At 53.9% G+C, this 22140-nt stretch overlaps 4 protein-coding genes across 7 annotated transcripts; 3 read left to right on the top strand and 1 right to left on the bottom strand.

Moving 5' to 3' along the window:
- Positions 1-493: 493 nt before the first annotated feature.
- Positions 494-8673, top strand: ccm2 (CCM2 scaffold protein). 3 transcript variants are annotated; one of them, XM_061811602.1, is made up of 10 exons: positions 494-889; positions 3805-3981; positions 4073-4156; positions 5339-5522; positions 5608-5744; positions 6109-6244; positions 6320-6380; positions 6462-6597; positions 6937-7075; positions 7436-8673. In XM_061811602.1, exons 1-10 carry the CDS (start codon positions 860-862, stop codon positions 7741-7743), a joined length of 1392 nt encoding a protein of 463 aa, XP_061667586.1. In that variant the 5' UTR covers positions 494-859; the 3' UTR covers positions 7744-8673. The 3 variants fall into 3 exon arrangements, with proteins under 3 accessions (XP_061667586.1, XP_061667583.1, XP_061667585.1); XM_061811599.1 differs by having other exon boundaries at positions 6109-6380; XM_061811601.1 differs by lacking the exon at positions 494-889 and adding an exon at positions 2609-2761 and having other exon boundaries at positions 6109-6380.
- A 657-nt stretch (positions 8674-9330) lies between these two features.
- On the bottom strand, positions 9331-15871 carry lca5 (lebercilin LCA5). Of its 2 annotated transcripts, none has more exons than XM_061811597.1 (11): positions 15731-15871; positions 14446-15190; positions 13772-13923; positions 13092-13408; positions 12408-12634; positions 11889-12194; positions 11651-11788; positions 10968-11064; positions 10752-10879; positions 10534-10681; positions 9331-10000 (listed from the first exon to the last, which is right to left on the bottom strand). In XM_061811597.1, the coding sequence occupies exons 4-11, from the start codon at positions 13396-13398 to the stop codon at positions 9420-9422; spliced, it is 1932 nt and encodes a 643-aa protein (XP_061667581.1). In that variant the 5' UTR covers positions 13399-13408; positions 13772-13923; positions 14446-15190; positions 15731-15871; the 3' UTR covers positions 9331-9419. The 2 variants fall into 2 exon arrangements, with proteins under 2 accessions (XP_061667581.1, XP_061667582.1); XM_061811598.1 differs by having other exon boundaries at positions 15118-15190.
- Positions 15830-20117, top strand: LOC133496257 (putative E3 ubiquitin-protein ligase UBR7). Its single transcript, XM_061811603.1, has 12 exons — positions 15830-15961; positions 16571-16737; positions 17653-17792; positions 17983-18116; positions 18194-18254; positions 18422-18517; positions 18585-18638; positions 18716-18931; positions 19174-19347; positions 19412-19577; positions 19644-19705; positions 19927-20117. Exons 3-12 carry the CDS (start codon positions 17676-17678, stop codon positions 20014-20016), a joined length of 1170 nt encoding a protein of 389 aa, XP_061667587.1. The 5' UTR covers positions 15830-15961; positions 16571-16737; positions 17653-17675; the 3' UTR covers positions 20017-20117.
- Positions 20118-20141: 24 nt separating this feature from the next.
- Positions 20142-21499, top strand: LOC133496258 (cytochrome c oxidase subunit 8A, mitochondrial-like). Its single transcript, XM_061811604.1, has 2 exons — positions 20142-20508; positions 20764-21499. Exons 1-2 carry the CDS (start codon positions 20290-20292, stop codon positions 20875-20877), a joined length of 333 nt encoding a protein of 110 aa, XP_061667588.1. The 5' UTR covers positions 20142-20289; the 3' UTR covers positions 20878-21499.
- The last annotated feature ends 641 nt before the right edge of the window (positions 21500-22140 follow it).

The raw sequence follows: 22140 nt of genomic DNA, 5'->3' as shown, positions 1-22140 counted from the left end.
CACAAGAAATCCAACGTTTGCTGGCTTGGTTTCAAAAGTTATCCATTTGTTGTACTTGTTACAATATCGGATGATTATGTGTACTGTACGTTTATATGGTTTCACGGTCATAACGGACCTCTGAGGGAAAACGTAACTCTGATGTAAAAAAACGAGTTTGAGTCAGTGGTCCGTTTGCCTGACTTTTGTGCGGGTTCAGCTCCCACTCAGTGACGGTGTCGAAATGTTCCCAGCGACCGACTGGCGACCAGTTCAGGGCAGAGGTCACCTTTGGCGTGAATGGGGTCCGAGTCCGAGTGATACTCGAAAGGAAATGGACCAAAGGTCAGCACGTGACAAAATGCGACTTTTGGGAAGTCAGTTGGGAGGGTTCGTTCCTCAGGAGTGTGGCGAAAAGGCTGATGGCGGGCGATGTCCCCGTGGGCTCCTCCCCGGCGGCCTCCTCTCGGGGTGACGACATGGCAGGATGACGTCACTTATCGCGGAGTTCGCTGGCAGTTGGCGCTTCGACCGAAGTGGGGCGCTGTTCCGCGTGCTGGGCCGCCCTCGACGCCCAAAATGGCGGTACGGTCAAAAAGTTTGGACTGTTTTGTTGGACTTGGTTTTCCGGGCTTTTACCGACCAGCGTAGCCCCACAATACACCGTCGGACTCAAGTCGGAACGGCCGCATGGCGCCTCCCCACTTAAGGACTTCAGGACGCGTCCAAAAGTGACAATGGCGCTCAGCCGACAGCCCGAATTCAGCTAAGCTAACGTCGGAAAGAGTTCCCGGTCGGTCCCGAAAAGCTCGCTTTGGGTTATGTCGTGCCTCGCTCGGACGCGCGAGCAGGACATGAGCAAGAGGAGATCGTCGTAGACATGGAGGAAGATGTGAAAAAAGTCAAAAAGGCAAGTTGACACTTTTTCTTTGTTTGTTTCCTAGCCAGCAACCGACTGTCCGGCTAGCATGCTAACCCGCCTCAGGCAAGCAAGCCGAATGTATTGATGAGAATTCGCATTTACAAAACAAGGTAACATCATAGGATTAAAAGCGTTAAAAAAAACAACAACAACAACAAAACGCGAGCATAAGACGGGTGACAAAACAAGTACTGGTCGCAATTTTCGACATTGTTAATCGTCAAAAGTTAAGCCCGTCTCCGAGAATTACTCATTAAAGGTGTCGCACCGTTTCGCTGTTTTCAAATATTACTGTACTGTACTGTACTGTACTGTAGTGTAATTGCTACATTATTATTACGATAGAGAATGTACGGTAGAAAATAACTTGGGCTCTAATACTGGAGCGCTGACACTGACTTTATTTACCCAAAGTAATAGCTAGCACCCTGGCGCAGTTCAAAACCACTGTTGTCCTATCCATAAATTAGATTTGCTTCAGGAAATAAATGTTGACTCTTTCCCCCCAAAGTGCACGCAGTTGTCGTCAGTGGCACGTGAGGGAAATACTAAACTCAAAGTTGGAAGGGATGTTGTCAGGCAAAGCAATGCACGTCAGTTGGGATGCACTTGGAGGCGTGAAAGACACAACAACAACAACAACACCACCACCAAAAAAGAGATTGTCCTAAAAAGCACTTTAAATAATTCACGTTTATCATAATTTGAACCATTTTTAACACGTAAAGGAATTTACAAAAAATGTGTGTGTTTTTACACGTTTTTGGGGTCACCTTGACAATTATAATATTAGTCACATATCTGTTTTATAAATGAACGTTTAAATGAATGAATATTCAAATTAGAGTTGCACAATAAGAGCTCAAACAATTCGGTCAATATCAGAATCACATGAGTCACCGACGATGAAGCAACTTCCCCGTCTGATTTTGGTGCGAGCGGCGCGGCTTCACTTCCCACTCGGCGACGTCGTGAATGTGGCGCGAATGCTCGTCCGTGTCTACGTGTGCCCTGCGACCGACCGGCGACCAGTTTAGGGTGTCGTCTGCAGTTTGTGGAGAATGGATGACGCAGTTATTATGTTCGGGAAATCTTCTATTTTGACTGCACTACTTTTTAACAAATTATAGCGTCAGGAAGGGCATCCGGCGTAAAAATTGTGCCAAACATACATGTGCGTTCATCTGAGATGACACGCTGTGGCGACCCCGAAAGGGACAAGCCGAAAGAAACTTACTTTTATACACAGGACAGGGTAAATATCTTCATTGCGCATTTCCGATTCTAAAAAAATCAAAATGACCCACAAAGCTACAATTTCCCAAGGGCTCGCCGAATCAACGTGCAATTGCATCGAGCTCCCCGTTTCTGAAAGAAGTCCAAAGCACAGATGAGGCGCCCGCGACGCCCGGCGGGACTCGCCCTCGTCGGTCCAGCCGGCGACTTTCGGCTCCTCTTCGGGGTGCGTCCATCGTGCGTTCGCGCCGTCGGTTGATGCGGGACGGCTCGCGTTTTAAACGTGAACGTTGCAGAGGATCGGGTTCGTTTAATCGCGGCGCACAAAGCCACGGATCCCGATGAAAACACGACTCTCTGCGCAGCCCGTTAGCCATGAGACGTGGGCTCGGATAGAAACGCTCCAGCCAACGTACATTTCTGCACCGCTCGCGCGTCGAATGATGCGGAAGTCGTCAGTGCGAACGAAGGCTTCCTCTTGTGGTGTTGTGGTTTAGCGGCGAGGCGCTTCCCTTTTCTGTTGCTTCTCAGCTGTCACTTTGCGCGAGCGTCGCCACGAGCCGAGAGCTCGACAAGTGAACTCGCGACGCGAGTCCGTTTGGATCCGGCCGCATGGACTACGAGGTAGGCTCTTTGAATTCCAACCAAATCTCCAGAGACGGGCTCGGTCGTCTTCAAAGTTCAGAGAAAACGCGACCAACGTGGCTTTTTTGTTTTGTTTTGTTTTTTTCCCCGGGCTGATGCCTGTTACAATGTTTAGCGGAATGAAATTCCAATCATCTATGAATTGGCTGATTTAAAAAAATGTATAATGAATAAAAGAACAATTGGTAGGGATCCCTGTACGCTTTCACCAATAAAGATACAAATCGTAGGCAGAAGAATGTTGTTTTCCAACACTTTCCCCTTTTGTTGAACTTGACAACATCGAGGAACTTTGCAGTTTGTGGCCGACTGACCGACGCGTCTTTGACGATTGTCTGCTTTCGAATGACAGGTCGCTTTGTATTTGGAGTTGACGGTGTGAACGTATTTTGACGTTGACATCGCGTGTCACTGGCAAATGTGGAGCACCGGCGGTCTCTTTGCCGAGGGGGTCCACGATGTGTGGCTTAGTTGAATTCCTGCAGCGATGGCGCGACCCAAATTGTAGTCCGCCCTCGTTCAAGCCAAGCCGAACCCTGACAGCAATCAAATAACAAAGTGTTAAGTGCAGCGGCAATAACCGAGAGTACCTTCCATGTCATGTGACGACTCGCTGCGCAAGGTAGTTGATTGCGTCCCGTTCTGAAAGCCCTCGCAAGCGCATCCGCGAGTGGCGCCCCCCGATTACAAAAGGCACGTTTGGCTTTCGCGTTGACATTCGGCCCCCCCGCGTATATCGGCAGCAGGCAGGCCGGTCGCGGCTGCTTCTTGTTTTTCAATGGATGTTGCCATGGCTGCGAGCGCTCAGCGTTTTTCTTTTTTGAGGCGAAAGCCGCCGTCGCCGCCTCCTCGGGTATCAAACGACGTAAACGCGAGAAGCCGCGCCGGCCGGCTCAGCTTTCTTGCGTCAAATTTCCCTTCCGGCTGCGCTGCCCGCCCCCCTTTTGGGCTTCGAGCGTCTCTTTTCTTTTCTTTTTTTTTTTTTTTCCTTACCTTTGGGCGGTTTTGGTTTTCCCTCTCAGCCCGGAATTGTGTCACCCTTCAAGCGGGTCTTCCTGAAGGGCGAGAAGGGACGGGACAAGAAGGCGCAGGAGAAGTCCGCCGAGCGCCGGGCCCTCCACACCGTGTCCCTCTCGCAACCCGACCGGCGCATCGACCCCGACGTTCTGCTCAACGATTACATCGAGAAGGAAGTGAAAGTGCGGCAAAGTCCGACGCGGCCCGGGCTCGTCTCTCCCCGGCGCCAAACCCGACTGACCGGCGCGATCGCTGCTGCTGTTTTCTTTCTAGTATTTGGGCCAGCTGATGTCGGTGCCCGGATACTTGAACCCGTCGAGCAGGACCGAAGTCCTCCAGCTCATTGACGACGCCAGAGTAAGTCCTCGGAACGCGAGCGTCCAAATTTTAGCCTTGATTTGATTTTTGTATGTTTTTAAGGCCAACACAGACAGGCAAGTAGAAACTTTTATTACTCATGCTGAAATCATAATTCATTCGATTCTAATTAACCAATTATTCAGTAAAATACATTTTGAAATGTATTTTTTTTTTTTTTTTTAAACCGGTTGTTGAACGAAACAAATTAATAAAAGATCAAGCAAAGCATCCAAACATTTCTTCATCTATTTTAGGGGCAAAGACTCTGGGTGATGTATTTATGCACTATCAAAAATATTTCAATATCTGATTCTTGAACTGGTTACTTGTGCGATCTCTTTGAAGTGCTTGTAATAATTCTTGTCCGCTTCATTACTTTTGAGCAATTTGTGTAGGGTCTTGCGCGCGAGGGAGCGCTTGGACGGCGCCTCGAAATCTGATTTGGATTTGGATTTGGATTTCTTTTCTCGTGTCCTCGTCCCGTCAAAGAAGCTTTCGTCTTCTGTGAGCGTCCCGCCGAAAAAGTATTTGCCCCCGTTTTTGCATCTTTATCACACACAAAATTAATTTGAAGAAACCGAGGAGAAATGCAATGTAAAGTTTTCAAATCACAATTCCATTTATCAAGGCAGCAAAAACTAAAATCCAAAGCATTTCTCGCCCTCTGTGAAAAAAGTCGTTGGCCGGGAGTCTTTCACAGAATTTTGTCCCACGCTTCTCAGCGGCGCCGGGCCGCACCTTTTAAAGCGTCGAGCGGCGCCCCGAAATAAAAAATGGTGAGCCGGAGACGCACGACCTGAGGTCGGCGAGTCCAAACACGCAAAGTTGGGGCCCGTCATTAGTGAAACTCGGTTATTGGCCGTGACCGTGGACTAACCCACCCAAAAGATCCGATGCCGATATTTGCTTTCATACCAGTGGATCTCTGCATGATTGGCTAGCGGCTGAAATGTTCCCTGATACGCGCGACCTTTTGATTTCAATTTTTGTATGGTCACACAAAAATGTATCGTAGATGCTCACAGCGCGGCCGACAAAAAGTAGTGATGAAGTCAGCCGTTTTGGCCAGAAGGGAAAACCCAAAAGATTGATTTGACGGATTTCAAGCGGGAATCAACTTGGCGCGAGGGATCCCGGACCAAGATGGCGGATAACGGTGAAAATTGCGCCCGTACGCAGAAGTCGCATCAGCTGAGCGGCCAGCTGACGTCGGAGCAGGACGCCGTCGTGAGCTTGTCGGCGTACAACGTCAAGCTGGTGTGGCGAGACGGCGAGGGCATCATCCTGAGGGTGGCCATCCACGACATCGCCGCCGTCTCCTACGTCCGCGACGACTCTTTGCACCTGCTCGTCATCAAGACCGGTAAGGACGCGCGTCGGCAGTATAAGTACCGTATGCGGAAGCCGCGTCTGCGACGTCCACGGCCTTGCGCCGCTCCGCTCCTCAGCCCAGGACTCCGGAGGTTCTCCCTGCCCCGCTTCCTGTCCCGACGTCAACAAATCGCAGACCCCGGGCTCCTCGTCGGAGGGCGGGGCCGCGCCCGCCGAAGTCTGCCGTCTGCTCGTGCTCGCCGTCGACAGCAAGGTACGTCGCCTTTCGTGTGCTGTCTCGACGCGCGCCCGACTCCAAATTCTGGACCGGAGGCAAAAAAGCCACGGAAATCAAAAGGAGAACGACATTTTCGCCCCGCGTCGTGTTTTTGCTGACATAGCGACCGTGATCTGATGATTTTGAAGATGACCCGGAAGCTTTTCTGAAGCCTCCCAACAAGCGACGGTGCGACGGACCGGCGCTTTCCTCGGGTGGTGGACAAAAATTTAAAAAAAGGGCTCAGTTCGATACCGTATGTGAGAATAATAACCGAGAAAGCTCGTCAGGTTTTTTGCCTCTCGTCCGCACAATTTCCAAAGAGGCCCGGAAGGAAGACGGTTGTCGTTTTGGGTGGCAGGCGGCAGCGGAGGAGCTCTGCCTCCTGCTCAGCCAAGTCTTTCAGATCGTCTACACCGAGTCCACCATCGACTTCTTGGACAGAGCCATCTTCGATGGGGCCGGCACCCCCACCAGGCATCTTTCCCTCTCCAGCGGTAAGCGCGACACGACAACCGAGTGCGTCGGGGGGGGGTCCTCTGACCGTGCCGTCCGATGCGACGCTTCCTCAGATGACTCGTCGAGCAAGGTGGACATCAAGGAGCCCTTTGAAGGCCAGGCCGACGCCTCTTTGTAAGAGCGAACCTCCTCCTCTTCCTCCTTTGGCCTCGCACCACGTAAAAGCCTTTGACGCCCCCCCCCCCCCCCTCCCAGTCCGTTCCAGGCGTCGACGGGAGCGGACGGCAACTCCCCACCGGCGTCCGGCCCCGCCTCCCCCCGGGCCGAGGCGCCGAGCGAAGGGGAGCTCAGCGCCACGGCTGCCGAGCTGCTCCAGGACTACATGACCACGGTAGGCCAGTCTTCCGGACTGACTGTAGGGTCCTCCTCCTCCTCCACGCGTTTCGCCCCACCCCATTTTTCTCACCTTGGGAATTATTTTCCACCTTCACAAAATTCGGACTTTTCCCGTCTGGCAGAATAATCGGCATCACAATGGCGACCGCACTTCCAAAATGAAATCCTTTCCCAACTCATTCAACGGATTCACTCTCACCTTCCCCAAAGGGGCCGTGAAATTCCAAAATGCAAGAAATGTTGGCATAGGCACCGCGTGTTTTTGAGTCCAGCGTTGACCTCCCACTGATTGCGTTTGTCATCACTAATGCGCCGGCGATTGTGTTCCGCGTAGCTGCGCACCAAGTTGTCCTCCCAGGAGATCCAACAGTTTGCGGCGCTGCTGCACGAGTACCGCGACGGCTCCTCCATCCACGAGTTCTGCATCAACCTGCGGCAGCTCTACGGGGACAGCAGGAAGTTTCTACTGCTCGGTACGACTGCTCCTCGTTTCTACTTGTTCTCTTACGTGGCGGTGGCGGTCGGACGACGGGGGTCATCCTCGGTCCCCGTCCTGTCCGCCTGAGCCTCTGCGTCGCGGACGCAGCAGTTCTCCGACAGTCTTTTTGAATGCACGACTGCAGCGGTCCCCTTGCGCGTGTCGGTAGGGAAGGGGTCCTTTCGCCAGGGGCGGGACCGTGGCAGATGCGGTGTTGCCTTGGCGGTGGCGCGCCGCAAAGCTCGTTACCAAGTCCGTTTACTTGTTTCGCAAGTTGATTCTCAAGTGAAACGTCTCGATCGTCTGACCGGCGTTCAACTACAACGGGTTCGGTTTTGACGTCTGCCTCCCGCAGGCCTGCGTCCCTTCATCCCGGACAAGGACAGCCAGCACTTCGAGAACTTCCTGGAGACCATCGGCGTCAAGGACGGCCGCGGCATCATCACCGACAGCTTCGGCCGCTACCGGCGAGCGGCCAGCTCCGTCTCCGACTCGGCCGCCGACGGCGAGGGGGCGGCGGGAGCCGGCGCCGCCTCCGACGGGGGCCCGGAGGAAGGGGAGGAGACCTCGGAGGGCGACGAGTGGGACCGCATGATCACCAACATCAGCAGCGACATCGAAGCGCTCGGCTGCAACATGGACGGCGAAGGCGCGGCGGCGTGATGCCGCGGACGGACCCGACGGATGGCGTGAGTGCGTTTCCGGAGACGTTTTTGCTATTTTTGTACACTTATAGGCAGTATCTGCCACCGCCGTCAGCCACGACTTGGATTATTTTGTATGATCGCCCCCCCCCCCGCCAATTTGCGCATTTTGTGCTCTGCAACATCTCGAGATGTGGCACCAAAACCCGTCTGAGACTACGAGCAAAGTCGTCCTGTGGAACCCGTTCGGGGGGGGGGTCCAGTCGCTTTGAACCATGAATATTGTGTGCACTTGTAATGCGGATTTGAGAAATTGCTACACACTGAGTGGCACCCCCCAAAAAAATGTCTCCATTGAAAGGTCAGTAGGTGTATTTTTGTTATTGTTTTTACCAAAATATGATGACTCCCTCTCCAGCACACGGTGGCGCCAATTTCTCGTCAGTTGTCGTTAATTCGGGCTGTCTCGTGCCGGAACTTGACGCTCACGTCGACGCGCAGACAGACGAGGCTCGAGCGCGCGTCGGATGGGGAAATTGGAACCGTGAGCTTTTTTTCACCAAGAGAAGGAGAAACAAGTCAAATTGGTGAAATGTCAGCAAACAGCAGCGCTTCCCTGCGACTTTGCTTTGCATCCAAAAAAAAAAAAGCTCAGAGAGCCCCTTTCGGTCCAAGCTGAGGCTCCGGGGCCGCAAAATGGCCCCTTGATTGTTAAACGGAAGGACTTTTCCCTTCTCTGTCTATGTAATCAACAATTGATGCAGCGTTATGGCAATATTTGATATATTTTGTAGCCAATTAAGGCGAGAAGCCCATTTTTTCTGGCAGAATTTGGGAAACTTGTTGTTTAGCCGGCGTCGTACCCGCAACCGTGCCTTCAAAAAGTGTAGCACGGACGCGCAGTGCAATTGTTGCGCAGACCTTTATTAAATCGCAAAGACTTTTTGAACACTCGTCTCTTTTTTTTTTTGCCAGTTTTGGCACGTTAGGCTTCGGGGACCCGGCCGGCCCCGCCGGGACCTCGCGCGATCGGACCGGCCTGAAAATTCGCTCGGCGTTCCGTCGAAAGTCAAATCAAGATTGCAGCAGAGCTGGAGACGGACCACTTTTCTTTCCGCTCCTTCAACGGTAACATTTGTGGACGTTGAACATCTCCGGTGAGCCGAGAGCCTCGTGTACGTTCGGCGCCTCAAGGTGGGGTTCTCGATCTTGACCCAAACGCGAGTCCCCCGCCCAAGAATCGGCGAGAGCGCCGAATCCTCACCGCTCGGCCACATTTCACACTGTCCACTCTCTCAGGTTGCGGATCAATCGCAACGGATGAAAACCGATTCACTCATATTTTGTATTTTACTGTCGGCTGTCCTCCTCAAAACGTCAAGACACGAAAAAGGAGAAGTCACAGATTATGGGGGGTCAAAACCACTTTAGTGTCGTAAGTGCAATCAGTGAAGTAAAATGCAACGAGGACTGACAAAAGACGAATGAGACGAGTTGGAAAATTCCCCAAATCCTCCCTTTTTGTACTGCTGTGCGTTTTGTGAAGCGCTTCTCCCGCCGCAGGTCGTTCGCTCGCTGGCTCACGAGGCGGGGACGCCGTTGTCCGACGACAAACAAAATGTTTACAATTCTTTTAAATACGATTCTCGACCGCTACAAAGAAAAGCGAAACTAAAAAGTAGATGCGAGCGAGCGCTACAAGATGAGCTCCTCGATGTCGTCGTCGAAGGAAGCGACGGCGGGACGGACGGCCGCCACGTGGCGAGCGCCGAGGCGCCCCGCGGCCCGCGAGCCCCCCGGCGTCTCGTCGCCGCCCGTCGGCGCCGCCAGAGAACCGAACAGCTGCCGCATGAGGGTGGACTTCTTGTTCTTGTCCTCCGCCTCGGCCCTCTTGAGGCTGAAGACGCCAATGGCCTCGAGCGCGCGGTCGCCGTCCTCCCTGGCTGTACTTTGCCGGAGGATTCCGAAGGGGGGCGCGGCGCTTCGGAAAAGCGGGTCGTCTTCGGCCTTGAGGGAGCGCAGGCTCCGCCGGCCCGGCGACGACGGCGGGGGCGACTCGGACGAATCGACGAAGACGGGGCTCCTGGCGTCCCGGTTCTGAAGGTCGATTTCGCGCATCTTGGCCAGCAGCTGCTCTTTCCTGCGACGCGCCTCGCCGGCGCTCTCGCGGCGGTTCCGCTGCCGGTCCGCTTCCTCTGCGACGGGGACGCTCTCGCGCATTTGATTGGTCAATAAGCTGCTCATCTCGTCGCCGTCGTCGTCTTCTTTCTGCGAGTCTGAGTGGAAATCACAACACGCTGAATCGACTTCAGGCAACGTTTTGCATCACTTTAGGATTTGCGGTTGTTTTCTTGGAGGCGCGACTTGAATAGTTTGCAGATTTTACAAGCCCAAATTTGAGCTTCACGTACGCTGACGCATGAGCTAAACGGAGAAACAACTGATGCCAATTTGGGAGTTTTTCTTCTACCTCAGTGAAAAACTTTTTTTTTTTTTTTTTTGCCCAAGTCCAACTGAACTAGCGAAGGGCCGCGTCGGTTGACGCCACCTTTTCTGAGCGTTTTCGAAGTCGTCGTCGTCGTCGTGCTCTGGTTTCTCTTCCCGGTGACGAGTCAAGATTTGCTGCCTCATCTTTCGCGCATCCAAAGTGATGCAGCGGCACCACCTACAGGACCCGCCTGTCATTACGTTGCTTGACAAACCTGAATTTCGCAGACAAGCCGGCCCCGACCTTCGACCTTTTCCCACCCTACTCGGAAACTATTCGAGCGATGGCCGTGAGCGGTCGAGGATGGTAAATTCTTCTTACCGCCCGCGAATACGCGGACCCGGCAGGCGTCTTGTCGACGTTCCTCAGGCGTCCGCTTTCCTTCCCCGGAGCCTCCGGACGCGTCGCGGCCCGTCGCCTTCCTTTGGTCCCGTTCCGGTTTGGCCGCGCCGTCCGCCTCGTCCGCTTGCTGCGGAGCGAAGAAAGCATTAGCATTAGCACTTTGCCGACGTTAGCTCATTGTCGCTCTGCGCCGTCACCTTGAGCGACAGGTAACCGTCGGGGGCCGGATCGCTGTACTCCACCGAGGCGGGCGGCGGCGACGGGAACTCGGGGCTGCCGCTGCGCTCGTGCGTCTGCACCGCCTTGCTGTGTGTCCTGCTGAAGACTTGACCCGGCAACCAAAAATCAATTCAGCGAGTGGCTTTTTGTTGTTGGTTTTTTTTTTTTTTAACGTAACCGACTCCTTGACTCACGTCTGGATTTGGCGTCGCCGTCTGCGGCTTTCCTCGGTGAGACTTTTCCCATGCGGAGGGCGTAAATGTTCCTGATTTCCAATTCCCGTTCTTTCTCCTGGAAAGGAAGACGACACCGCCGCTAGCCACGCTTCAGCGGCCGTCGGGATTTTTGGGGCCGATCGCCGACTTCTCCCAAAAAACGACGGCGAGGTGGAGCAGCGCATCGCTCGGTTGCTGTTATGTAGCCGGAAACGCGGATCTCCATTCATCCGATGGGCGTCGCGTGCAAATGGGTTGGGGTTGGCGCCGATGGCGCATTCCACAAACGGACATCGATTAGAATCACGTGAAAAGCATCAAAGTGGCGTTTTCAGTTTAGGGTCGGTCGGTTTTCGAGGATGAGCGCTCCAAATGAGAAGACGACGCAAGAAAAGAATCTTTTGCGGTACTGAAATGTCATTTCTTTCGGCTTGTCCCTTTCGGGGTCGGTCGCCACAGCGTGTCATCTCAGATGAACGCGCGTACGTGTTTGGCACAATTTTTTTACGCCGGATGCCCTTCCTGACGCGACCCTTCTCAGGGAGTGGAGGCCCCAGCGGGATACGAACCCACAACCCCTGGTTTACCAAACCAGTGCTCTAACCACTGAGCTACGGGGCCTCTTTTGCGGTACTGAAATCAAGTCCAAATTTTCGACCTACCCTGAGTTTATTGGCCAGCGCCTCCAACTCCTTCTGCAGAGTCTTCACGTCGTCCTGCGCGCTCAACGTCTTCCTCCTCTCGGCCGCCAGTTGCCTCTGGTGGCTGCCGGCGCTCAGCTCCAAGTTCCTCTCCAGCTCCTGCGGCGGCGGCCGCGAGAGGCGGGGTTGGGGGGGGGGGTGTCGTCACCACGCACCCCCCCCCATCAACATGAGAACTTCACTCACGTGCCGTTCCTACCTTGACTTTGAGCTGGGCCTCGCGGGCCCGCCCCCTCTCCTGGTCCAACTGGCAGCCGAGCTCCTGGCGAGCCCCCACCTGCCGCTGCTCCAGCAGCTTCTTCATGCGGTTGGCGGCGTTGCGGCTCCTCAGCAGCTGCTCGTCCTTCTCCTTCAGCCGGCGCTCGGCGGCGCGTTCCCGCTCGCGGGCGCGGCGCAGCCGCTCGCGCAGGACGTGCGTCTCGTTGGCGTGGCACGACAGCATCTGGGAGATTTTGCTCTCGGCGTCCGTGTAGTTCTGCAGCGCCTTCTCCTGGCGCGTCTGAAGCTGAAGCCGCCGCAAAAAGTGGTTCAAAGTCGGGACGCGCGACGGTTTCCGATTCTCCTTCCGCTCGGCGCATCGCGGCTGGCGAGGCGGGAGAAGCCGACAGAAATCTTCCACGTTTGCTCTCTTTCCTACCCGAGCGAACGTTTTCTGTTTCGTCGGCTCTCCGGCCACGCCAGCGCGGAAGGCCCGGCCGGAACTTGCTTTTCTCGGTACCTGCTTGAGAACGCGGTTCTCTTTCTGCAGCTCGGCGATCCGCAGCTGCAGCTCGGCGTGAACGTTGCGCAGCTCGTTGATCTTCAGCAGGCGGCCCGACAGCATTTGCCTGGTCAGGGGGTCCAAGTCTTTGGGGGGGAGGGACTCCTTGCTACGCGAGCGCGTCGCCCGGCCGCGGGCCCCCCTTGGCGCCAGGGGGGGCCGGGCCCGAACCCGCTTCTCTGAACCTGATCAAATAAATATACGGTGTGGATTGGGCTCAGGTCGAGAGCAAAGTCCACACAGAGATGCGATAATTCCTGAAAACGGCGACGGGAAAAGAAACTCATCCGAGTCCGGCGGGAGGCGGAACCGCACAAGAGCGGGAAGGTGAGAAAAGGACAAAAGAAAAAAGACGCGTCTGAAAGACCGAAAGCCGCACAAAAGCGCCGCAGTGATCGCTGATGGAGGACGTTCGGGTTGGGAGGCAATGCGGGCGTACTTCAAATTTCTTCTGGGAGAAGCAAGATCAAGGCTGCTTCTTTCCCTGTCGAGTACATTTTGGGCAAAGAACCGAGTTGTTTCCGAGATGACGCAAAATATTAACAGAACTTTTCGACGCCAAGTGCAAAATGCAGTCGGACCGAAGAAAATGCGTTTCCTTACGAACTCGCTCTGGCATCGTAAACCGTCTTGTCAACCAACCCGTGTCGTAGGGCGAAGCGCTGGAAACGGGGCCGGCGCGTACGGGCGGCGGCGGCGTACGATCCCCGGCGTAGGGCGAGAGCGAGCGCTCCGACTCGTCGTCGTCGTCGTCGTACTCGTCCGAGTAACACGTGCCCTCGCCGTCCGACGCCCGGTCCGGATCCGTGGCGTAGTCTCGGCCTTTGGAGAAGTCCCGGACGTTCCCGTAGCGGTTCTGCTTTTTGGCGCAGGACGCCCGACTCTTGGCGCTCCCGAGCGACCGCCGGCTCCGACTGTCGTCTTCGGACGCGTCCCGTTTCGACTCCATGTCGGTCGCGCTTGACGAGAGGACGGGAAGAGAATTGAAAGAATTTTCACAACGAGAACGTCTCGCGAAAGCTCCACTCGGTTGTTGGCGTACAACCGCTAAAAAGCCGAGCCGCGGGGAGGGATCCCGGTTCAAGTAAGGCATTTCTCGTCAAAAGGGAAACTTTGCTGTCCAGTTGGGGGCATTTCATTTCATTTCTTCGACTACTATTTGGCTAGACTACGCGCAAGGAAATAGCAGGAACCGACCCTGAAAAAGGATCTTACCTGTAGCTTCTAAAGCCACAGATATCCTGCTCGTACCCATTTGAAAGTTTGACACCCCAGGCTGAAAGCAACAGATATTTGAAGACAGAAAATATCTGTCTACTCACAGGCATATGGTCTTTATCCTCTGCGGAGAGCAACCATTAGCACAGCTTAGTGAGACGCTTGTGAAAGTCTTCTTTGTGTCTCCGTGCGATACTGCCCCCAGGTGGCCAAGACGCAGACACCACAAGGAGCGGCGGCGGCGGCGGCCATTGAGCTGAAGCAAAAGAAGGAGCAAAAAATAATAATAATAATAATAAATGTCACTTTACATTTAAGTATGAGTCGCATTTGAATCAAATGAAATAGTGGTTAGGGGGGGGGCGCTGTAATGAATGAATGGTTCATCATGATTTGTCTTTTGTGCAGTTCTGGTCCAATTTCGACTTGTCACTATGATTATTATTTATTGTTCCATGTGTGGTTCAAGTCCCTTCGTTCGGACTTCGACGAGATCCTTTAAATGGGTGGCAAGCAGCTCCATGAAACTTGCTTTGGGCAACTGGCTCCACCACCTCGAACCGAATCGGAGCCGGAAGCCTTTCCGCAGGTCGTTTCTATGGCAACCCGAGTCCAACTAATCTTTCCGACCGCCATTCGTCGGGGAGCTTTGAGAAAGAAGCCCCTCTTGCTCGTCCGGGTCCCAAGACCCAATTCGCTTCAATCGGTGTCGTTGTCGTCGTCGAGCTAACGGCGAGCTAAGCTAAGCTAAGCGGGCAACAAGGAAATCGCGTCTTACCGTCCGGCGTCGTCTCAAGTTCGGCTCTCGCTCAAACTGTGGGCTAAGCTAGCCGCGCTAACCCGGGTCGCGTTTCCTTCCGTCGTGGGTGGGGTTTCGAACCGCAACGAGAGCCGTCGCAGGCCGCTTCCGCCCACTCGCTAAATCGCGGTCGCCATTGCTGGCTGCTGCTTCGGTGACGTCACCGTCACGCGACCGACCTATTCTCGATCTTGTTTGATCGCGACACCAACCAAGAAATCGAGTCCAGGTTACGGAGAATGCGAAACAAGGAACGGGTCGGGAGCCCACTGCCTTGAGTGTCGACACTCGATTTGTCGCGATCGAGCTCAACCAAAAGAAAAGAAAAAAAAAAAAAACATTTTTGAAATTAAGACACCGTCAAAATGATTTTGAATGTAGACAATTGACCTGAAATGTGTTTTCTTTTGTGCTTCAACTCAAATCAATGTAACTTTGCGCCACATGCAACGTCGGAACGTTACCACGGTTACATAATGACGTGATTTTATTTGATGATCTTCTGTGTTCAACGTTACAACGTCAACATCGCACAATCATGAGGAGAAATCAACAGGCGAGGATCGCTGCCACTTAAAACAACAGTAACAACGTGTGGAACAATTGAACCGACGGACGAGGAAGACCAGCAGGCCCCGGCTGGACTTTCACCTTTTGGCTCTCTTAGCGGGCGGATGAAGACGATCCCGGTCTGGCGGTTTTTCGTCTTCGTCGTCGTCGACATCTGCAGCACAGGAACAACTTGTCACACGGGCCAACGGGGTCACGTCGGCCTTCTATACAATTATGCTTAGGGCGGCAGCTCAAGATTATTTTTAATCGGCAATTAATTGGTCGATGTTTTCAGAATTCAAATTCTTCCCTCCGTCATCAAATTGACAGATACGTATAAATCCTTGACCATTCAGTTCCTGGCTTGTTTTCAGAAAATTGACAAAAATGGTCTGGTCTGGTCTGGTTTTCAAAGTCCACGCATACATTTGTTAAGGTCTTATTTTCAAGAAAAAGCTTTGCTGAGAATTGGGTGTTGAACAATTCAGCGCTGATCCAAACAGTTGTCGATCCGTTGCTGAACGCTTGTTATTGTCATCCACGCGTCCTCCCTGCCCGAAGCGCTTCTTCTTCTGCCCCCGCATCACTGACTACGTCAATAATGATTCCCCGAATGCTCAATTCTTAGGAGCCTGTTTTTGTTGTTGTTGCGCTGGTGGCGACGCACAAACGTGAAGTTGAATGTGGCGAATTTGCGGGGAAAACGACAGACCAAGCGGGACGTCTCCTCCGGCGACTTTTTCCTTCTCCACGAGCTCGTTGAGCAAGGGCGAGAGGCCCTGAGCGACTTTGCGAAGTCCCGCCATCAGAGACGTCAACGTGTTCTCCACCGGCACCTTCATTTTCTCAACTTTGTCAGCTCGTCCGTCCCGAAATTTCAGCTCCGCCGAGAGTGAGGAGGCCGCCATCACAATCAATGTGCTGCAGATTGTCAAATGAATGCGTAAGTTACACTTGGGAGTTATTGTGCGGAGCGCTTATGTTCTAGAAATGACACGCTTTGTATTAAAAACGTGCTAAGTTGTGACCTGGAAACTCCGCCCGAGTCGGACTTCCGCTCCACTTCACTTCCGGGCGTGACACGCCCTGCTGCTACACGATTGGCTCCTGCGTCGCTACGTAGATAGTCAAATCCAAATACATAACACACGTTTGTAGAGGTTGGTTTTATGGCTATGTTTGCGGTTTAAGGGGGTCTAGGATGGGGCGAAGGTCAATATTGGGGTTAGTGAGCAACATTGACGCCGCCACATTTACATGACGTCCTTGGCCAGCCTGGAAGAAGTCGGGCGTAGGGCGTGTTCTCCCGTGATACATCAGCCAATCGCAGTGCAGCGGCGCGTGTCCGGGAGCCAATACTATTGGAGCAAGGCGCGTCCCGTACGGAAACTTTCTGCCAATCCGAATATTGCGCCATATAAACATGGAGAAGTAAACCGGATGTTGGGGAGACGTCATCCTTACGGTCAAGCCATTGTTAGTCACGACTGGAATGTTTACGATGCGCTTATTTGAACGTGCTTTCGGATGTCGGTGCCTATTTCCGATGCAGAGCTGGCACATCCAATATGGCGGACGTGCTGACGTATGAAAGCGCCTCAATGTTGGCGGATTGACGTGCGCGCTTTACGTGAGCTAGCAAGGCAGCAAGTCGGACGGCCGAAGCTCGCTGGACGCAGACTCGTCGAACCTTCAATTCGGAACGACGCACGCCCATCGGTAAGACGTTTTCACGTCAGCGTTGACTTCGAATCGCTCCGTCTTCGGCGGACTTTGGCGCACGAGCGTCTCGTCGGGAAGCTAAACTAAGTAGCACGCACGACGGAAGGACGGAAGGTTGCGCGGCTCGCTCGCTTTCTTGCACGCTTCTTTCGATTTCCACTTTTTGGCCTTTCGACCCTCTTCGTTTTGGCACTTTGAAAAGGCTTCAACGAGTTTATCTATCGTCTGCGTGCATGGGTGTGAAAACACAACGACGGCAATGCGCAAACACCTTCTTATTTTCCCAGTCTTCATCTACTTAAGCAAAGAATCGAAAAGATCAAACCAAAAGCAAAAACAAAAACAACAATATTTGAAAAAAAAAAACAAAAACGGGGGAGAGAAATCCCAACCAGGGGCCCGACCCCTGTGGGATTTCGGTTTTGGTTTTTCGGGGGGTGGGTGACAACATTTGGGGGAATACATTTTTAAAAAAAACAATTCATGCTATTTATACGGGGGGGGCAATGACCCCAACCAAGAATAGACGGAGAAAATAATTGATGACAATTAGAATTGCATTGAAATGAATGAAATTCTTCAATGAATGTGGGAATATGTGTGTTGTTCCACAAGAAAAAGTTGTAGAATCAACAGGTTATTGCGTTTCTGTTCAAATAACTAAATAAACTCAGCAAACCAATGGGAGCTTTTTGCAGATTTATCCGACAGTTTTTTTGTTGTTTTTGAAATGACGAAAGCGATCACGTCAGGCTCCGATGGCCTGTTTGTACACAACTGTCAAAGTTGCGGGCGTTGGACGATGGGAGCGGTTTTGCACCCTTGCCCGTGCGGTGAGCATTTTTTTTTTTTTTTTTTCCCAATCCGGTCTCCCGCTTCCGTCCTCGCGCGGCTTTCGTCCGCCACTCAAAGGCGAACCTTGGCCGTCGGCGAAGATGTGCGAGGAGGCGACGGTGTCGCTGGCGGACGTCGTGCAGGAGGACGAGCAGCTGCAAGAAGAAGCGTCGGCCGTGCTGGCCGGAAGCGATTCGGAGCGCTGCTCGTATCCGCAGGTGAGCGCCTCGCTTGGCTTCTTTTGAACGTGCGCCTGAAATCGTTTTTGGGCCGGCGTCCAACGTCTTTGCGGGGAAAAAGTCTGGCGGTTTTTGCATCGGTAGGCGTCGGGCTCCGTTGCGCTTTGTCCGAAGACGGGATGGATGACAAGTGGCGTGCGTGCGTGCGTGCGTGCGTGCGTGCTCGCAGGGTTACGTGAAGCGTCAGGCGTTGTACGCCTGCAACACGTGCACGCCCAAAGGAGGCCAAGCGGCCGGCGTGTGTCTGGCCTGTTCCTACAAGTGTCACGAAGGCCACCAGCTGTTTGAGCTCTACACCAAGAGGTGACCGCGACGACCTCCGACCTCCACGTCAGCCGGTCGGAGTCCGTCACTCAAGTCCGTCTCCGTGTCCTCTTCAGGAACTTTCGCTGCGACTGCGGGAACGGGAAGTTTGCCGACGCGCCGTGCAAGCTCTTTCACGTGAGTCATTTTTTCCTTCGCTTTGGCGACGTGACTTTGTGGAATTTCTCAAAAAAAAAGAAAGAAAGACAGAAATCGCTTTCACCAAAACGTTAGTGGGAGCGGAACCGGGCAAGTCCGAGCGCCGGACGTTCTCGGAAGGCCACCTTTGTGTTTTTGTGAGCCAGGCCAAGGACGACGTCAACGGCCTGAACAAGTACAGTCACAACTTCTTCGGGGAGTACTGCACCTGCCGCCGGCCGTACCCCGACCCGGAAGACCAGGTGAGGCTCTTGACGCGCTCGGATCGGATCGGGTGGGTGGAGCTCAGCTGACGTTGTGCATCATCAGGAGGACGATGAAATGATTCAGTGCGTGCTGTGCGAGGATTGGCTGCACGGCCGGGTGAGGCGTGGTCGACGCGCTTAAGGGACGCCGCCCCCCCCCGACTAACTCCCGTGTGTGCGTGCCGACGTGTTCAGCACCTGGGCTGCGACGTCCCCGACCATGTGGAGTCGTGGGAGATGATCTGCGAGGCCTGCATGAACACGCACGCCTTCCTGTGGCGCTACGCCGCTCGCCTGGCAGGTAAGCGCCGCGAGAACGTCCTCCGGGATTTGACGGACCCGCCCGCCTCCGATCCGGTCCCGGGCGCCGCGGTGGAGTCGGACGCGGCGAAGGAGACGACCGCCGACGAGGTAACGTCCTCTCGGCAGACGTTGTTCGTGTTTGAAGTGCAAATAAGGAGGGAGGCTCGTCACATAAGCGTAGTTTGCCGTCGCTCATCATTCTGGCGCGACTCGGACTGCAAAATCTTTTCATCTCCGAGGCAAAAGGACCGATCCAAAGCGTCCGCGTGTCACCGCAGCTTGAGTTTTGCAAACCGAGACAAACGTTGTCAGGCAACGCGTTAACGGAGGGTCGCGGGCGCCCCCTACAGACTGACGGCGCGACGGAGCCCAGCCGTAAGCGAGTTTGCCCGGAGGAAGCGGAAGCGAAGCCCGGCTGCGGACTGGAAGCGCTTCAGAACGCCGGCGCCGAGCGGCCCGGGTCCGGAGCGGTCTTTTGGCCTCCGGGGTGGCGCTCCCGGCTGTGCCGCTGCGACGCCTGTCAGGTGGGAGCCGCCCGCCTCCCCGTCGACGGCGCCAGCCCGCTGACGCGTTCGTCCGTCCGTTCAGGCCAGTCTGGCGGCGGCGGGTCTCTCCTTCCTGCCGGACGAGTCGGACACGGTCCTGGCGTACGAGAAGAAAGGCCGGAGCGAAGAGGGCGGCGCTCCGGGTCACGACCCCCTCATGTCGGCGCTGGACAACCTGAGCCGCGTGCAGCAGCTGGAGATCATCCACGGTAAAGCCCGAAAACGTCGGCGGGCGGCGCAGGCGCAGGCGCTCACGAGACGCTACTTCCTGTCAGGGTACAACGACATGAAGAGCGAGCTGAAGGACTTCCTGCAGGGATTCGTCGCCGAAGGGAAGGTGAGCCCGAGCCCGGTCCCGACTCAGCGAGCGGCCGGCGCGTCGGGAAACTTACTGGGCCGTTTCCGCGCAAGCAGTATGTTGGCGCCAAGGAACTAAGTTGAAGTGAATGGAGGTGCTTTATTGAGAGAGAGAAAAGTGCCATTTGGCGGGGCTTTCACCGGTGGCCGAATTTGTCGTCTGAAGGCGGTCACGTGACTGGCGCCTTTTCCGCGTGGCAGGTCGTGACCTCCGCCGACATCCGTCAGTTCTTCGAGCGGCAGCAAAGTCGCAAAAGGAGACGAGCGGACGACCGCTTCCACTGCGCCTGACGCCCTCTGACCTTCCGACCCCCCCCCCAGGCTGCCTGGTTTTCTTTCTCATCTGCGCTTGCTTTTTCCTTTTGAACGACCAATAAAGAGCGTCCACCGCCGGGAGGTCCTGGACCGGTCTCGTTTTTCGGGCGCGTCACACGACCGGGAAGCGAAACGGCGGCGTCCAGAAAGCCTCCCACAAAATAATTTTTTCATGGAACGAGAGAGGAAGTGGCCGCAGCGCCGCGTGTTTTGCGTCAAGCGTCTTTCCATCGCGTCAAAAGTCCTTTCATGTCTGGACAAAATGTAATCAGCTCCTCTGTTGACGCTGAAGCCCACCCCCGCTCCTCCCGCCCCCTCGGCTTGTACGCGAGCGGAGACGAGCTCATTCCGGATCGAGCGCTGGCCGGCGTCACCACGGCGATGAAGAAGTTGGCCTCGCGGGTCCCGGCCAAGTCGGGCGTGGCCTTCGTGCACGCCAAACCTCCCAGGCAGCGCATCGGAGCCGCGGTGAGAACCTTGCGGTCGGCGGCGGGGGTGGAAAAGCTTTAGCGAGGCCAAAATATCCCTTTTCATACTTTGACAGGTCCACGCCGACCTTTTGATGACTTTTTGGAGCTTTTTTTTTTTTTTTTTTTTTTTAAGGTCTCCGAAATGTCATCAAATGTTCAACGCTTCACTTTGCTGTTGAAATTGGGGTGGGGAAAAAAAAAAAAAAAAAACGCTTGTTTATGTTTTTTGGTTTTTTTTTTTGTCCTCTGACAGCAAAGTTTTTTGGTCCTGTCCGCGTTCGCGGTGGCCATGCTGGCGCCGGCGGCGTGGATCGTCCGCCATCTTCCCGAATATCGCCGCAGAAGCCGCCGGAAGCCCTCCGGCTGAAGGACGCGTCAGGCCGCCGCCTTTCCTTCTTTTCGCGTCGACTTGACAATAAACGCAAAGGAACTTCTTTTGCGAAATAAACCGCAAACACAAAAACGCCGTTTGTATATTTTGGAAAGATCAAAAAGAACATGGGGTTCTCCAAACAGGAAGTTTGTATTTGAGCAGGAATGTGTTTATTGTGACGATGTCACTTCCTGTGAAGAGAACTCCCACAGAGACGACGGGGAGGGCAACCTTGAAATGAGCAAAAGTCTTGTCGTGTTCAAGCCTCTCCAAACAAAACATTTGTAAATGTAGAAAAGCACCCGTGAGACGCTTTTGTCAGACTTTCTCCTTCAATTGTCGCGCACGGACCTCGGCCACCCGGGGGCAGCGTAAGACACGCGAGCCCTCTCGGGCTTGTCGGTTCAGCAGTAGTATTCCAGGTAAGTGCCCAGAAAAGAGAATATTGAGGGGAAAGTCCATTTCTTTCCATAATTCATGCATGTTATGTGAGATCACACAGTGAACTAGTTCAAGCCTTTGATTGTGGCAGCTTCCTTTTTGTCAGCCTCCTTTTCGAGGTAGCGATGAAAAAAGGTTTGCACTCGCAAGTCGAAGCATGAAAAATGCGCTGGCGGACTATTTTTTTTTTTGGGGGGGGGGGCACATGCACGAGATTGTCGAAATTGCTTCACTGGATTTATTCTTGACTTGTATTTATCTTTCTTTCTTTGATTGCGTGTATTGAAAACATGACCAAGGAGTCGAGGTCCACTGATTGTGTGACAAGCGACTCAAGTAGCGTTTTGGATCAATTGTAGATTTGATGCAGCATACTTTTACTTGAGTATTTCCCGCAATCTTGACGGACGACGACTTCCGCATCGGGCGCCTTTGACAAAGGGAGCGCGTGTGACGTCACAGCCCAGCTCGCCAATGGAACGCCGCAACAAGGTCACGTGACGACGAGGCTGGGCGGAGGCCGCTGATCTAAAAAAACAAAACAAAAAAAAAAAAGACCGGATGCCTGATTGGTCACCAAAAGTGAAGTCGACGTCCGCCATCTTGATCTTGATGGCGACCTGTGCGTTAATCACCAGTTTGGGGGCGCGGCTGTCAGAAAACATTCCACAGGTAAGTTAGAAAGATTTCCTTTGACACTGTAAAAGTTTGTTTGTAAAGGATTTTTTTTATTTTCTGATGAGCTGAATTCACTTGAACAAAGTTTTGTTTGTGGTTGTTGTTGTTCACTGTTGATGGTTTTTCGCCCAAAAAGCG

Source organism: Syngnathoides biaculeatus, chromosome 23, assembly GCF_019802595.1.
Source record: "Syngnathoides biaculeatus isolate LvHL_M chromosome 23, ASM1980259v1, whole genome shotgun sequence".
Taxonomy (NCBI): domain Eukaryota; kingdom Metazoa; phylum Chordata; class Actinopteri; order Syngnathiformes; family Syngnathidae; genus Syngnathoides; species Syngnathoides biaculeatus.
This window is presented reverse-complemented; position numbering and strand designations above follow the sequence as displayed.

Bases quoted from the DNA above. Each gene is read 5' to 3' on its own strand.
- LOC133496258 (XM_061811604.1), top strand. From the start codon at position 20,290: ATGTCTGGACAAAATGTAATCAGCTCCTCTGTTGACGCTGAAGCCCAC. The intron at 20,509-20,763 runs GTGAGAACCTTG...GTCCTCTGACAG, and splicing joins GGCAGCGCATCGGAGCCGCG to CAAAGTTTTTTGGTCCTGTC.
- ccm2 (XM_061811599.1), top strand. From the start codon at position 860: ATGGAGGAAGATGTGAAAAAAGTCAAAAAG. The intron at 3,982-4,072 runs GTGCGGCAAAGT...TTTTCTTTCTAG, and splicing joins ACATCGAGAAGGAAGTGAAA to TATTTGGGCCAGCTGATGTC. The intron at 7,076-7,435 runs GTACGACTGCTC...TGCCTCCCGCAG, and splicing joins CAGGAAGTTTCTACTGCTCG to GCCTGCGTCCCTTCATCCCG.
- lca5 (XM_061811597.1), bottom strand. From the start codon at position 13,398: ATGGAGTCGAAACGGGACGCGTCCGAAGACGACAGTCGGAGCCGGCGG. The intron at 12,635-13,091 runs GTTGGTTGACAA...TTATTTGATCAG, and splicing joins CGCTTCGCCCTACGACACGG to GTTCAGAGAAGCGGGTTCGG. The intron at 11,789-11,888 runs GTAGGAACGGCA...CCGCCGCCGCAG, and splicing joins AGGCCCAGCTCAAAGTCAAG to GAGCTGGAGAGGAACTTGGA.
- LOC133496257 (XM_061811603.1), top strand. From the start codon at position 17,676: ATGTGCGAGGAGGCGACGGTGTCGCTGGCGGACGTCGTGCAGGAGGAC. The intron at 17,793-17,982 runs GTGAGCGCCTCG...GCGTGCTCGCAG, and splicing joins AGCGCTGCTCGTATCCGCAG to GGTTACGTGAAGCGTCAGGC. The intron at 18,117-18,193 runs GTGACCGCGACG...TGTCCTCTTCAG, and splicing joins TTTGAGCTCTACACCAAGAG to GAACTTTCGCTGCGACTGCG.